At 58.4% G+C, this 15,690-nt stretch overlaps 1 protein-coding gene across 5 annotated transcripts in view; it reads right to left on the bottom strand.

Annotated features, from left to right (window-relative positions):
* Positions 1 to 325: 325 nt before the first annotated feature.
* The window catches only part of RALGDS (ral guanine nucleotide dissociation stimulator), a 33,485-nt gene continuing 18,120 nt past the window's right edge, over positions 326 to 15,690 (bottom strand). For 2 of the 5 annotated variants that reach the window (XM_058524398.1, XM_058524395.1), the window contains exons 3-18: positions 14,359 to 14,552; positions 13,680 to 13,778; positions 12,604 to 12,797; positions 11,988 to 12,358; positions 11,016 to 11,231; positions 10,570 to 10,673; positions 10,001 to 10,085; positions 8,452 to 8,520; positions 7,855 to 7,941; positions 7,287 to 7,319; positions 6,848 to 6,969; positions 6,562 to 6,657; positions 6,023 to 6,224; positions 5,582 to 5,824; positions 4,235 to 4,349; positions 326 to 1,261 (exon numbers count right to left, since the gene is read on the bottom strand). In XM_058524398.1, coding sequence (XP_058380381.1) covers positions 1,086 to 1,261; positions 4,235 to 4,349; positions 5,582 to 5,824; positions 6,023 to 6,224; positions 6,562 to 6,657; positions 6,848 to 6,969; positions 7,287 to 7,319; positions 7,855 to 7,941; positions 8,452 to 8,520; positions 10,001 to 10,085; positions 10,570 to 10,673; positions 11,016 to 11,231; positions 11,988 to 12,358; positions 12,604 to 12,797; positions 13,680 to 13,778; positions 14,359 to 14,552 — 2,406 coding nt within the window. In that variant the 3' untranslated portion in view covers positions 326 to 1,085. The remainder of the gene's footprint in view (positions 1,262 to 4,234; positions 4,350 to 5,581; positions 5,825 to 6,022; positions 6,225 to 6,561; positions 6,658 to 6,847; positions 6,970 to 7,286; positions 7,320 to 7,854; positions 7,942 to 8,451; positions 8,521 to 10,000; positions 10,086 to 10,569; positions 10,674 to 11,015; positions 11,232 to 11,987; positions 12,359 to 12,603; positions 12,798 to 13,679; positions 13,779 to 14,358; positions 14,553 to 15,690) is intronic. The other 3 variants (XM_058524399.1, XM_058524396.1, XM_058524397.1) reach the window with 2 other exon arrangements.

Here is a 15,690-nt window from a genome sequence, read left to right on the forward strand (position 1 = left end):
TTCTACCTGCTCGGTGAAAGGCGGACGTGTGTTTCTTTAAGTGAGCCAGAGAAGGGTGGCTGGCCCTTCTTGATTCTCCCGCACAAAATAAACCAATACCCCGGCAAGATTTCCTACGTGAACACATAATGTGAGAGTCTGCACCTCATTTAAATTAGCACAGGAAATGAAAGAACGAAATGCAACTCGAGGGCTACAGTAGAAACAGGATTTTAATATAATATTCAAGTCTAGCATTTGCTATTTACAACAAATAAATATTGCCCCTCCCCAACTGGTAAACATTTTTTTTTTTGCCTTTTATACAAATATTCATCCCCCCTCCTCCTCCCCCCAAATCCTCCTCTCTCACTAACCCCCGTCTCGTGTGGTCTCATAAAGCCCAGGATGCAGCAGTGAGCGGCACTCAAGTGTCATGAGATTCGACATCAGTGGGACTCGACTGAGACCGTCTTCATGCACCGGGTGAAGAGTGTGGTCCATGAGGAGGGTCTCTCTCTTCTCCGGGAGGGCTGGGTGGTAGTGGGCGAGACTCCCTCACTCTCAGTTGGCCCTGATGATGGAATCTTTGGTGCAGCCTGAGAAAGGCTAGGGTGGTGGGAGGAGGGACCGGGACCCCCATGAAGGGTACAGGCCAGTGCTCGCGGGCACGAGGAGAGAACTGCAGTGGTCAGACTCGGTGGATGAGTGGGTGCCCTGGGGTGCCCATGGGCACAGGTGGCAGTGACCCACACCTGCGAAGGTGTGAGGGAGGCATAGAGGGCAGTGCCCAGTGGCATGCAGGGCTGTGTCCATTGGCAGCGCTCCTTGGCAAAAGTCAGCTAGTCCTCTGGTCCAGAGAGCAGAAGGCACCTAAGGCAGCGAGTGGTCCACAGGAGGCCAGGTCAGCCTGTCGACTGGCAGGCGTCAATCCCGGCAGCAGGAGAGGTTCAGGGTGAAACTGGAGTCTGGGGGTGGCCTGGGCAGGCAGGCTGGGCAGAAGGTGCCCACTTGGCCCGGGCCACTGCAGTCTGTAAGTGCTGAGTTCCCCGGCCAGCCAGACCCTGGAAAGAGTGGTCCTGTGGCTGGCCAGCGCTAGGGACCAATTAGAAGATGCCCTTGGCAATCTTGAGTCCCTTCTGCTTCACGCGAGGGAGGGTTGAGCTGGCTCCATGCCTGACCTTTGCCCCCTTGGTGAAGGTCCGTTTCTTTAGGACAAAGTCATAGTTGGCAGTAGAGTTCATGGCATAGAACACATTGGCGTTTTCAGGGATCTTCAGCTCTGGTGGGGGAGGTGCAGAGGGAGGGTCAGCGGTGCTTATGGGGGTCCCACAGGAAGCCCCACCCCTTGAGAGCCCCCACAAGGGCAGGCCTGAGCCAGAGACCTGAGACCTCCCACCCAACTCCAGGACCGCCAAGGATCCCTCTTAATGACACCTGCCCTTGAGGACAGACTGCTGAAGCATTGATGAAACCTAACGACTCTTGCTTACAAAGGACTCTGACTGCAGGAGTCCCCTTCTGTCTGGAGGTTATCTGAAGGGTCATCCAACCCGCCCCTCCACTGCCTTCACCAATCAGGATCTCAAGCTGGAACAGTCTTTCTAGAATCCAGACCACGTCCCCTGAATCCTGCCTTACTCAGGACAAGGGCTCTGAGGCCCAGTGAAGGGCAGGCCTAGCCCCAGGCCTCTTGCAGTGGGCTCCAGGAGGCCCCCACACCCCTGGGGTACCAGGCACCCAACAGGTACTTGCTCCCGGCTCCTATCTCCCACCCATCTGCTCTGGCCTCCAGCCCACTACACACCACTGCTGGGCTGGAGCTCACGTTCCTGCCTCCATCGTGTGGCTCTTACTCTAGTTCTTAATCTGTCTAGGCCTCAGTCTTCCTTTTCTGTAAGATGGGGGTCTCACCCGCTCTGCCCACCTCACCAAAATGGTGCAAGTAGTTGAGAGAGGATTTAGAAAACAACTTCTAGGGCTCGAGGGGTCATTGATAATTGTCTGGGCCTAAGGGCTGGGAGCAGGTGAGCAGCTCACGCAGGAAGGAAACAGTGGTGGTAATACGCATAGTTAACCTTTTTTTTTTTTTTTTTTTGTGAGGGAGATCAGCCCTGAGCTAACATCCATGCTAATCCTCCTCTTTTTGCTGAGGAAGACCGGCCCTGAGCTAACATCTATTGCCAATCCTCCTCCTTTTTTTCCCCAAAGCCCCAGTAGATAGTTGTATGTCATAGCTGCACATCCTTCTAGTTGCTGTATGTGGGATGTGGCCTCAGCATGGCCGGAGAAGCGGTGCGTTGGTGCGCGCCCGGGATCGGAACTCGGGCCGCCAGTAGCCGAGTGCGCGCACTTAACCGCTAAGCCACGGGGCCGGCCCCACAGTTAACCTTACAGCACATGTACACACTATGCGTTTCTAGGTTAATCCACTGGCTGTTTTATCTCCACTGTGGGATGAGAGAACAGGAACTGGCCTGAGTCTCCAAGCCTCAGCAGTCTGACTCGAGTGGGTGCTTTTCTTCTTGATTCTTTCCCTTTTAGAATACAGTGGTCCCCCCTTTTCTGCGGGGGATCTGTTTCAAGACCCCCAGTGGACGCCTGAAACTGCAGATAGTACCAAACCCTCTACATACTAGGTGTTTTCCTATACAGACATATATAGCTATGATAAAGTTTAATTTATAAATTAGGCACAGGAAGACATTAACAATAATAACTAAGACAGCCGTGCACCACATAACACTTCAGTCAACAATGGACCGCATATATGACGGTGGTCCCATAGGATTAGCCCCATAGAGCCCAGGCGCGTGGTGGGCTATCCCATCTAGGTTTGTGTAAGTGCACTCCGGGGTGTTCGCACAACGAGAAAAGCGCCTAACACCACAGTTCTCAGAAGGTATTCCCGTCATTAAGTGATGCGTGACTGTAGTAAAATAGAACAATTGTAACAACATACTGTAATGAAAGTTACCGTAGATCTCAGCAACCTCAGCATGCGATTCTTTTCCTTTTCTTATGTTGAGAACTTTCACTTTCTCACTTAAAGGAGGCATGCTACAGCCTCTCTGTGGCGTATCCCAATCGCCAGCATTGCTACTCTTGCACTTCAGGGCCATTATTAAGTAAACTAAGGGTTCCTGGAACACAATCTCCGCCGTACTGCGACAGTCGGTCTCACAACCAAGACGGCTACTAAGTGACTAATGGGCGGGTAGTGTCTACAGCATGGATCTGCTGGAAAGGGATGATTCACATCCCAGGAGAGACGGAGCAGGACAGTGTGAGATTTCATCACGCTATTCAGAATGGTGTGCAATTTAAAACTTATGAATTGTTAATTTCTGGAATTTTCCATTTAATATTTTCAGACTGCAGTTGACCTCAGATAACTGAAACTGTGAAAGCGAAACCACGGATGAGGGGGGACTACTGTACTGAGCCTCCATTTTGTTCTTAGTGTCTGCTATGGTCTGAATGTTTGTGTCCCCCTCAAATCCATATGTGGAAGTCCTAACCCCCAAGATGATGGTACTTGGAGGTGGGGCCTTGGGGAGGTGATCAGGTCACGAGGGTGGAGCCTCATGAATAGGATTAGCGCCCTTATAAGAGACCCCAGAGAGCTGCCTCGCCCCTCCCACCCCGTGAGGGCACAGGGAGAAGGAGGCAGTTGCGACTCAGCAGAGCGTTCTCACTAGAACCTGACCATGCAGGCAACCTGAGCCTGGATTTCCAGCCTCCAGAGCTATGAGAAATAAATTTCTGTTGTTTATAAGCCACCTAGTTGGTGGCATTTTGTTATAGCAGCCCAAATCGACTAAGACAGCATCACATGTGCATGGATTTTAACATATTTGATGCTGCGGTCCACGGCAGTCACAATTCCTTCTGAAGGACACATTTCCCATCTCAGCCAGAAAGGGACCCTCTGAATGGACTGTGGGCTTGGCCATCTGGATGTCATGCCCCAGGAGAAAAGCCTTTTCTCTTCACTCCTCAATGATTCTAGCTTTGAACGAGGTCTCCCACTGCCTGTTCACGGCCAGGGAAGGGCACGTGACGGGAGCCCAGTAGCCGCCAGGGGCCAGTGAGGAGACACTGGGGCGTCCAGAGCTGCCTCGGGGCAGGTTGGTGCATGCAGAAGGCCTACTCCCACCCTGGTGGCATGTTTTCTGGGACTGTTGGCCATGGGACTGGGACACGGTGCCAACGCCTGCACCTCCATGGCCCACCTGCCTAGCCTCTGACTTACTTCGATCGTCTGAAATAATCTGCACCAGCTCATAGTCCTCTGGCTCATCCTCGTCCAGGTTATGTTTGTCCATGGCCTTGCGGATTACAGCCGGAGCCTTATCTTGGCTGGTCACCTGGATTGGGGTGGGCGACAGGCCATCAGGGCAAGGGTCCTGGAGTAGCTCCCACAAAGTACAGCAGCCAGGGACCCTTGGAGCCACCTAGGCACTGTATACAGGGGCTCACACCCTCTGGCCGGGTTCTGGATGCATGGGGACCTCACCACCTTCTCCTGCCCCCGGGGAGTCCTCTGTGCACTGAGGAAGGGTCCCACATTGTTCCTACCCCTCATTCTCCTACAAGCCAGCCACTTCCTCCCATGCCACCTAGGAAAACCACACGCCCCTGGGGGCTGCTCCCCCTTGACCCTGCCCCTCCAGGACAACAGTTTCAATGACCCCAGGGAACAGACGGTATTTAGTCCCAGCCCTGGAGATAAGAGAGGAGGAGCCAGCTGGATGCCCAGTGGCTGCCTAAGTGCCAGGCCTGCGCTGAGCTGGAGGCTGCAGTGGTGGTCAGCACAGGCCAACCGCTGCTGCCTCCACCGCAAGGGCTAGAAGGCAGGCAGGCCTTAGATACAGGGTCATACAGGTGACTACTTAATGACACTCGTGCTAGCTCCTGGCAGCGAGAGGAGCTCAGCACAGGTGGCTGTGTAATGGGGCACCTGACCCAGGGTGGGCAGATGGGGGGGCACAAATGGCTCATCGGCAGCCCGAGTTCTGGAGGATGAGCAGAGGCCTCCCAACTCCCGCTGGCTTGATCTCTATCTTCAAATGATACCCAGTGTCTGACACTGCCGGCCACCTCCACGGCCGCCAGCTCGGTGCGGCCACTGTTCTTCCCGCCTGACTGCAACAGCAGCCTCCTAACCAGCTCTCTGTGTCTCCCAGCATCAGCCCACTCGCCCAAGAAGCCAGAAGTCACTGCCGTCCCTTCTCTGCTCCAACCTCCAGCGGCTCCTGTCTCCCTCCAATGAGATCCAGGTCCCCAGCACTTTCCTGACCCCAACCCTAGCCCTGACCCCTGCTCCTACATCTCGGGCCCCCTTGCTCGTCCGCCAACCCCCAGGCACACTCCCGCCTCGGGCTTGACACGCTGCTCCCTGCGCCCTCAGGCCCCTCATCAGTGAGCCCCCTGGCCTCCATCAAAACCCCTCCATCTGCCGCCCTTAGCGCTGACTGACGCCCTGGCTTCCTTGCGTCTGTATCTGGTGTCCGTCCGGCTTTCCTGACCCACCAGAAGGTCAGCTCCAGGCGGGCAGGGACAGGACACGGCCCGGCAGAGCGCGGGCCGCGGGGCTCACCAGGATGCTCTTGTACATGTTGCCGTTGTCCACATCCAGGCTGACGCGGATGATGCAGCAGTCGCCCACCTGCTGGTTGTAGAGCGGCAGCGCGGAGCTGTAGCTGGAGACCCCCGAGACGGAGCGCTTGTGGGTACGGGCGGAGGCCACGGGCGTGGTGGAGGCCGACGAGGAGGAGGTGCTGCTGGAGGCTGAGCTGATGCCGGAGGTCTCGGGGGATGACTGGGAGGCTGACTCCCAGAACTGCGAGGGATGGCACCATAAGCAGCAGCCCTGGGCCCTGCAGGGTGCCCAGACCGGTGCCCAGCTCCAAGGTATTCTAGGGGCTCTGTTTGTGAGCTAGGGCTTCTTGGCCCTTTTGTGGGTGTGGAGTGGGGAACACTGGCCCTGGGAAGGGAGAGGCTGGGAAGGGCTGGCAGGGAGAAGGGGTGGGGCAGTCACCTTCTTTTCCTGGCCATCAGGGGACTCTGGGACAAAGCTCATGTTGATCTCCTCCACGTCAGAGCTGGAGGAGCCAGCCGAGTGGACGCTGAGTGCGTCGGCAATGTCCCCGCTGCTGAGGTAGGGGCCACACCTGAGCTGGTCACAGGACTTGGAGTGGGAGCTGCCACTGGTACTGAGCTCCGTGCTGGGGGCCTGGCGGCTGCAGGGAAGGGCCGAATTACTTGCGGGGGGCGCGGAGGGCACTCCCCTGGGACACACATCCACCCTTGCCCCCTGCACTCTGTGCCCCAGGCACCATGCCGAGTGCTCGGTCCATCAACAGCACCCCACTGGCTCCAGTCATCTGACAGATCATTTAGCATCACCCCATTTCACAGAGGAAACTGAGGTCCAGAGAGGTGAGCTGACTCACCCCATTACAGGGCTGGTCAGTGGAGAAGCTGGATCCCAGTGCCCGGCTGTCTGACTCCCAGAGCCCATGCTCAGCTGGAAACTCCCGAGGCCCGAGGGAGCCACCCCTGCACCCCGGGACTCACTCGCTCCAGCGCTTCACGATGGCCGTGTTCTTCCTGGCCTTGAGTGTGTTGCTGGCTGATTCGGAGGGGGGCTCCAGCTCACACGACAGGTTGTAGCTACAGGACAGAGCGGAGTTGTGAGGCCGCCAGGAGCCACACTCAGCTCTCCCTCCCAGAGCCTGCCCAGCAGCCAGAGTCCGGGTGCCCAGCTGTCGCCAGGCAACAAGGTCCCACGCCACAGGCTCTCTGGAGCTGGCCCCCAGGGACAGCCCGCCCGTCCTGTGCCCAATTCCTGCCCTGGCCTCACCACTCAGTCTCGCTGAGCCGTTCCATGGCCTGGAACCAGGACCTAAAGTGCTCCTCGGGTGCGATGCTGTAATTGTTGCAGGCCGACTGGAGCAGCTTGATCTGGGCGATGACTTCGAATTCCTGGGGCCAGAGGGAAGGACAGGAAGGCGATGCCTGGGTGGGGCCTGGGGCCAGGCTCTGGTCTTCGCTTACAGGGTCCCCTCTCTACTCCCACCAAGGCCCCACCCTGTTCTCAGAGCTGGGTTCCAACAGCCTCTCCCCAGGAAGCTGTCCGTGATCCCAACCTCCTTCCTGCTCACTGCCCCCTCCGCCGGGAGAGGTCCCCCCTTTCTCTGTATCCAACTCTCCCCATAGCTGTAAGAGAAAGGGGTCTGGAGCTGAGGGGGTTCCACCAGGCGGGTCTCTGATACCCCCTGCCAAGGGCTGTGGCTGCTCACCTTCCTTCTCTTCTCGAAGTTGATCAGTCTCCCCTGGAAGGCAGATAGCCAACGTCCATCAGAAAGTTTCCCCTTGCCCATCACCACCCCTCCTCCCCTCTCAGGCTGCACTACAGAGAGCACACAGCAGGGGGCAGGGCACGCACACATCTGGATCTTGGGTGGGTTCTGGGCGCCAGGGGCAGTGGGGGCCAGAGGCTCAGGGACCTGCTCGCCCAACCCTCTGAGGACAGATGGAGAAGCTGAGGCCTCAGCTTGGCCACCACGTGCTGGACCTTGGAGGGCCTGTCCTCTTTCCGCTCGTGGCCACGGCCTGAAGGAGGGGCTGTGTCCAGCTTGGCCAAATCCTCCTACAACTCTGAGCCCCACTAGCTGGGCACCGAGCTGTTCACTCATTGGCAAGACGGGCAGGTGTCCCCAGCACACAGGGCTGGCTGGGTGGGGGAGCTCTCATGAGACAAGGTGTGCCTGTACTGGGAACTCAGGGCTCGATGAGGGGTGCTCTCCTCTCAGGCTCCTGGGCGCCGCCCGGCCCGGCCCCGCCCCGCCCCGCCCCTGGGTCACTCACATACAGATAGTCCTTCATCGCCGTGTCCAGCATCACCAGGTCTGTGAGGAACGTGCCCAGGTAGGGAACCGTGCCCTGGATGACACCCTGTGACATCGGGGTGGGGCTGATGAGCAAGGCCCAAGGCCCCTCCCCTGAAAACCCCTCAGCCTCAGCCCCCACCCCAGGCCTGCCACCGAGAACAGCCGGGGGACCTTTAGCCATTTCTCCCAAATCCCCCTCCTAGTGTCCAGGGACCCCAAACTCCTTCTAGTCACCTTCCAGGCCTGATATGTGGCAAGTCCCCAAGGTGATATGGTCCCCGGCTCCTCCACATTCCCAAATCCCCCTGAGCCCGGCCCTTCCAGGCCCTTGCCCTGCTGGCTGTAACTAGTCCCCCCAAGACATCAGCTGAGCAGGGCACAGCCCTGCCAGGGCCCAGAGGTCAGGTCTAAAGGGGCATGTCAGGCACTGGCAGCAAGAGGGGAGGCCTCAAGGGGAGGCCCCTCCTCTCCCAACTGGGAGGCCAGCCCCCTCCTCTCCCAACTCCCAGGCCGGCCCCCTCCTCTCCTAACCCCCAGGCCAGCTCCCTCCTCTCCAGGCCTCGGGCACACTCACCGTCTCCTTCGGCCGCTTCTGGGCTCTCTTGGGGTTCATCTCCAGGGTGGCAAACTTGGAGGTCCCCTCCTGCCGGGGTCGAGGATGGGGTCAGTGAGCCCTCCTCCCCTCTCCTTCACTCTCCAGTGGACCTGACCTCGGGCCTAGGTTGCTGGTACAAATGCTCCTGCCACCACCAGCATGCTCTGATTCTAGATTTGAACCCCTGAGCCTGTTTCCTCCAGGAAAGGGCAGCCTGGAACTACAGCTGCCTCATGGGGTCTCTAAGGACTCAGTGTCACATGCCTGTTACTGTGTCTGCTCTGCCCTTGCCCTCTCCAAGGTGGGGTCTTGCACAAGTCTCACTCACATTCCTTTTCTCCAGTGAACCCCACCACCTCCCTGTGAGGTTAGCACCCCGGGGTCATCATGCCCCCACTTTCCAGATGAGGAAACTGAACCCCAGAGAGGGGCAGCGACTTGCCCACGGCCCCACAGGGACTCAGAGGAGAGCAGACACCTCCCTCCTGGCCGAAGGCCCTGCTCCGGCTGCCTTCACCCCCCACCCCCGACCAGGGGCCCGTCCTCAGGGCCTATGGTTGTGTGCTGGGCTGAGCTGTGAAGAGACTGACAGGGACTCTTGGGGGGCCTAGTTGAGTAGCTCCTGCCTGCTCCAGCACCCACTGGGGTGTCTGCCCCCCAGGCTGGGCCCGAGGCCGTGTCAAAGGCTTCATCTCCCCACAGAGCCCCTCTCGATGTTCTCCTACAGAGAACTCTGCTTTCATCACCCACGAGGGGTCTCCTAGGTGCCACCTGTGACTGACACGGTGAGTTGAGGCTGCCAGGGGCACTGGGTGGTGAAACTTTGCTTCCTCTTTTCTGTGGAAGCTTCTGAGATCAGGTCAGAAAGGACCCACCACAAATTCATTAGTTCCCTGACATTTCTCACAAGCCATCTGGGGTATCCATCACAGCTGTGAGGCCCCATGGTGAGAATCTGACAGGATCCTCTGGGACTGACCCACAGCATCCGCCCCAGGGGCAGAGTGAGGAGTCCCATGGGCACCCAGACCTGCCTCCCCGGTCTAGTCATTTGGACCCAACATCAGGCAGCCTCTTTGGGACCTGGCCCCTGGGCATCCTCTGCAGTACCCGGTCCCTGGGCAGGCAGGTGTCTGTCCCTTGGAAGTGCAGTGCAGAGAGAAGGAAGGAGCAGCAGGGGCCTGGCTTTCTGGGGACAGGCTGGGTTGGTTTGGGAAAGGAAGGGACCCCCACCCCTGACCCCATCCATCCACCTGCCTGGAGGCAGCAGAGACCTGCTAATTCTGCCAGCTCACCCACTCCTTCTGGAACACCCCAGCTGCCCCTGCTACATCCTATGTCCAGGGCCTATGTTCTGGTCCATCCTACATGCATCCTACATCCAGGGCCTCCTGTCCCCCAAACTGCCTCCCACTTGCCCATGGAGCAAACAGATCCCACTCTCCCTGGAGTCCAGACAAGACAGGACTAGAATTTTTCAAAGAAACTTTCCACAAGCAGCTAACACTGACCCCCCTCCCCAAATTACCTTGATGAGCAGTTCTCTGCTCAGTGAGTAGTTGTTCTCATCGGAGAAAATCTCTGACAGCTTCTGAAAGATCCGGAAGCTGTCCCTGGGGTACGAAGGAGAAAGTTGGAGGTGGTGTGTATGAGTGCAAATCCATTTTATTCTAGAACCCAAAGACCCAAACTTCCTGGAAGAGTGGTTTTCAAACATGGTTCTGCTGGGCCTTAAGGGGTCCGTGGGCCTGGGGAGGGGGCTCTCACGCTGGTCACCTGGTCCCCCATTTCCATTTCTACTGAGCAGCTCTGTTCTGACCAGTTTTGATTTCAACTGGACAGAGAGTTGTGTGGCTGTGGACTAAACACTAAAATCTCCTAGGTGGCTCAGTCCAGTACCTGACAGATAAGGAAACTGAGTCCTGAGGCAGAACTTCTAGCCTAAGGCCAATGGACACTTAGAGACCCTGCCCACCGGGGTCTGTGTCCCCAGGACTGCTGCCTCCTGGCAGGTCTATGGCTCAGTGAGGGGGCAATGCCCGGCCCCAGGGGAGGGCTGGGGTCTACCTTGGAGTTCCCAGAGAGAGGCCTGCCCACCTGGAAACTTCCTCCCACGTCTTCTTCAGTCGGTGGATGGAGTTGCTCTGCAGAGCAGAGAGGATAGCGTAGAGCGAAGAGAAGTTCTTGAGGACTCGGCACTCCTGGCGAGAAGAGAGAAGGGGCTGTGAGGTGCGGCTGGAGCTCCTGCCTGCTCCGGCTTCAGTCCCCCTCAGCTGGGCCCTCCCCTCCTGGATGAGACGGATGCCCAGGGGGCCCCGGAGGGCACACCTGGGAGCCCCGAGTAACACTCCTAGGGATCTGAGCTCATCCCGAGGAAAGAGTGTAAGGAGGAAGTGAGCACCCAGGCTGTGAGATGTTGAAGTCAAGGCCAGCGTGCCCTGGGAAGGAAAGGCCTGGGGTCTGTGCAGGGGCCTGGACCACAAACCACAGCCTTGAGAGTGGATAAAGGCAAAAAAGGAGTTCCTGGGCCCTCCGAGGCATACCCTGGCCACCTCGATCCAGTGCTCCACCACCCTGGCCCTGTCCCGGGCTGTCACACTGCGGCCCCCGAGGCAGGTGGTGATGACGCAGTTGGCAACATTGTTGAACTGGGTGACGGTGGCGCGGACGGTGGGAGCCAGGTGCTCCTTGCCCTTCTTGTCCCGCTGGGACCAGATGGAGCCCAGGCAGTGGTAGGGCACCACCTTCTTGAACAGCTCCTGGGGAGCAGAGGGAGTGTCACCCGGCCCTGCCACGCCCCAGCTCGGCTCCACAGTGGCCCCCAGCCCCAGGCAGGGTCCCTGGTCAGAGCTGGAGCTCAGGAAGCTGAGCGTGTGGCTCGAGCCTTGTAGGGGTCTCTGGGTCTGTTCTTGCCCGCTGAGGGGGCCCAGCGCAGGATGACCCGGGATGGAATACTGGAGAGAGTGCAGCATTTTCACCAGCAAATCCTCACTCCAGGCACCAGCTGGCTCACGCTGGCACACCAGGCGGTATTTTCTACCCTTGACCCCTCCTCAGGTCTGACCCCTGTCCAGATGCACATTTCCTGTGGGGGCTACAACTAGGGGCTTTGTCTGGTGTCTGCCGTGGACTCGAGTACACACCGGGTGCCTAATAAGTGCTGAGGCTGGAAAGCCTCCAGGGCAGATGTGGGGCAACCCCTGGAGCCAGCTGCACCCCAGTGAGCTCCCCGCCTCCCCCAAACGGGCCAGGCCCCACCCAGCCTCCCCTGTTCCACCTCACTGCATCTCCACAGCCACTCTACTTCCACACAGCTGCAGGGGATCCCATCTCCATGACCCGGAGGGGAATCGAGGCCTCGGGGTTCAGAAACTTGCCCAGGTCACATGGTTTGTAATGGGGGAACCGGGATTGGAACCAGGACATCTGCTCTGGCCCACGGAACGGCAGGTCTGGGCAGCAGATGCCAGAAGGAAGCTGTACCCTGCCCCGCTGTGCTGAGCGGAGTCGCTCACCGCGTCCATCAGTGTAAACTGCTCTGCCACCAGGTCGGGGGGGAACGCCAAGAGGTGAGGCTTCTCCTCATTCAGCCCGTTCTCTGCAGCCACAGAAGAAGGCCAGGAAAGCTCTGGTACTGGTGTTGGCTCTAGCTCTAGAGTTTGTGATAGAGCTGGCTCCACCTCTGGAGCTGGCACGGGTGTTGGCTCTAGCTCTGGAGCTGGTGTTGACTCTAGCTCCGGAGCGGGCAGCAGCTCTAGCTCCGAAGCTGGCACCGGCTCTAGCTCTGGAGCTGGCACAGCATAGGGCACTAGAGCTGGTCCTGGAGCTGCCCCTAGATCTGGAGTTGGTTTTAGAGCTGGCGCTGGCGCTGGAGTTGGTGACAGAGCTGCAAGAGGAGAAAAGTTCAGCAACGTGCCTGCCTTTCCAAGACAGAAAATATGCCACTGCCTTCTAGAGGAGCCCTAGCCCAGAAACCCACAAGAAGACCTCTTCCTCGACTGCAGTCCATCAGATGGGTGGGCTGAGGCCAGTCTTCGCTCCTGGCCAAGACCAGCCTCTGGGGGCTCCTCCCTGTGTGTCCAGCACTGAGCCTCGCCGTATGCTTCTATGCACCCACCCTGTTCTCCTCACCCTCCAACTCTGCCTCAATGAGTTCTGCATGTTCCAACTGGGCCAGGAGAAGGTGGGCACGGCGCTCCAAGTCAGAGCCGGGCATGTTGAGCTGCACGTAGGCCACCAGCTGCTTGAGGCAGGGAAAGTCCGGGGGCTGACAGAAGTCCTCTGAGTACTGGTCCAGCCAGGTGCCCAGGATGGAGGAGATGGCACTAGGGGTAGGCGGGTGGGCAGCAGAGTCAGAGGCCCGGCCTCTCCTTCAACGTGGCCTTCCCACAGCACCCCTGTGGAGGCTGGGCTCCTGGGCCCGCCCCTGCCCAGCCAGAGGCCAGTCCACCCCAGCCCACCCTGACTTGGTGGTCCAGGCAGGGGCTGCAGAGAGTCTCCATGGGAGGGAGCCCTCCATCAATGGTGGGACCATCTCCCCCTTCCTCGGGGAAGCCTGACACCCTCCTGTGTGTCCTCCGCCCCTCCCCATGGGAACATCAGCTCCATGCAGACAGGGAGGGCTGTGCCTGCTCTGTTCATCGCACTGGCGGGCTCGCAGTAGGTGCTGCATGAATATGAGAGGGAGGAGGGAACAGGCAGAGGGTGTCCTCCCGCCCAGCCTTCATGGCCCTCGTGGCACCTCAGCCTGCAGCTCATGCACCATCGTGCTGTCTTATTCTCTGCGAGGCATGTGTGGGTCCGTCTTCCCACTGACACTATCTTGGGAATCGGGACACAGCCGGCCCAGCCCCACGTGCAGCTGGGCTCGGAGGACCAAGGTGCAAGGCTGATGTGTGAGCAGGTCGCTCCCCACACCTCCTTCTGGGGCCCTTGGATCAGGGAGGGGGCGAGCAGGGCTGGGAGGGGCTGGGGTGGGGATGGATTCTCTCAGGGGCCAGCTCTGAGCCTCTAGCCTCTGCTCTGTACCCCGAGGGGCCTGGGACCCCATCTGCAGCTCTCTGACTCCTTTCCTCCTGCAGGAGAGGCCCCCAGACCTCAGCCCTCTAGCGGGATTTATAAGACGTGTGGGAGCCAGGGGACTGCCCTACCCCCCACTGCCCCCAGCCACAGCCCCTCAGATCCCATCAGACCCAGAGCCCACTCACTTTTTCAGTTGGTCCTGGGGGTCACCGTCCTCGTCGGAATATGGGAGGATGCAGCCGTATCTAGAGGAGGCCGTGAGGGCATCACATCTACCGTACCTGCTGTGAGGTCTGGTGTTACCGGCTGACTCCCCACCCAGGACAGAACCTTAGAGGACAGGGACTTCCAGCTGCTTTTTTCAGTGACTTATGCTAAGTGCCTAGAAAAGCGCCTATACACAGCAGGTGCTTCATATATGTTCACTGAATGAAGCCCAACCAGCACCTTCCCAGACACCCGAGTGGGCCTGGGCCCCCACTCAGCCCCCAGGGATCCCTGCTCTGCCTACACCCAGGATGGGACCCCCACGTGGAATCTGAAACCTCCATTAGAAATGGGAAAACAGTTTTGCCCGAGGCCACAGGATGGTGAGGCTCGAGGCAGGAGCTTCTTCACGGGGAGAGGAAGGTCATAAATAGAGACAACCACAGCCCTCGGCAGCCCTTCCCGCAGGGCCAGGCTCGGGTCAGCGCTGTCCTGGGCTGATCTCAATAGTCCTGACAACAACCCCGTGAGGTTGTCCTCGTAGCTTCGCAGTTTTCACACGAGCAAACTGAGGCTCAGAGAGGTGAAGGGACATCCCTGAGACACACAGCCAGCAGGGGGCAGGGAGCCTCAGAGCTGTGGAGGGGCGGGGCTCACCTTTTGAACAGCAGGTCCAGGACCTGCTGGGTGGTGGTGAAGGCTCGGTAGGTGCACAGAAAGATGGTGACATAGGAGAGGTCGCTGCCGTGGAAGGCAGGCACCAGATGCTCCACCAGCTTCTCCAGCGTGCCTGCCTTCACGGTCCGCACCTTGCAGGTCTCATACAGGTTCAGGGCCGACTCATTTTCACACTGGGCAGGGGACAAAGGAGGGACCTAGGTCAGTGGCAGCTCCACGGACCACAGGAGGGTGGGGGGCTGGAACTCAGATGAACTCCCAAGAGCTCAGAGATGGGACATGAGTGCCCCCGGCAAACAAAGGTTCTCAGCTATACAAGCAGAATTTGGTTGGAGGAGGGCCGGCTCCGTGGCTTAGCGGTTAAGTGCGCGCGCTCCGCTGCTGGCGGCCCGGGTTCAGATCCCAGGCGCACACCGACGTACCGCTTCTCCGGCCATGCTGAGGCCGTGTCCCACATACAGCAACTAGAAGGATGTGCAACTATGACATACAACTATCTACTGGGGCTTTGGGGGAGAAAAATAAATAAAAATTAAAAAAAAAAAAAAGAATTTGGTTGGAGGAATGATGAAAAATACTAACACCTTCCAGTCATTTCGTCAGCTGAGTAACGACAGCATCTCCCTGTATGAAGAACATTACCCATGTGAGCCCTGCAAAACATCCCCATTCTAGAGATGAGAAAACGGAGGCTTACGCGGGCTGGAAGAGAGCAGTACATGAGGACACACAGGATGTCCCGTGTAGCACTGTGGGAATGGCTGAAGAAAGGATTCACGCCAAGGTCCCTCGGCATGGAAAGGCCAAATCACTGTGGCGACCAGTCTCCCTTCTGGAATGTTATGCACTGGAGTCAGGCCCCAGCTCTGACCTGGAGGGGGCACAGGGCTGTGCTCCGTGAGGGAGCAAGTTGCAGGTGTATAGTGCCTGAGACCCAGCCCTTTTTGCGTAAAAATAGCCCTATGAAGCGTGGTGTTAGAAGTCTTGGAGAAGGTGTGGAAGGACACCAGGCTGATGGCTACACAGGGCAGCTGGGGGCAGAAAAACTAGAGCAAAATGCAAAAATAATCCCAGCGTAACGTGAAGTGAAAACAGTATAAAAGTGTCTTTTTTGACATTCATACAATACATGAACTCTGCACTTGGTCAAGCCCAGGGCTGCACAGACAGGGAGGGGAGGGGGCCCAGATTCCTTTGGGAGCAGAACAGTATGGCCCTCAGGCAGGAGAGCCCTGAGGGAGCCCGGTGGAGTTGCCAGAGTGGTATCTGGAACCCAGGGCCTTCTCGGGGTCTGGGTGTGGAGGCCCCCTG

This window comes from Diceros bicornis, chromosome 28 (genome assembly GCF_020826845.1).
Source record: "Diceros bicornis minor isolate mBicDic1 chromosome 28, mDicBic1.mat.cur, whole genome shotgun sequence".
In the NCBI taxonomy this organism is placed as follows: Eukaryota; Metazoa; Chordata; class Mammalia; order Perissodactyla; family Rhinocerotidae; genus Diceros; species Diceros bicornis.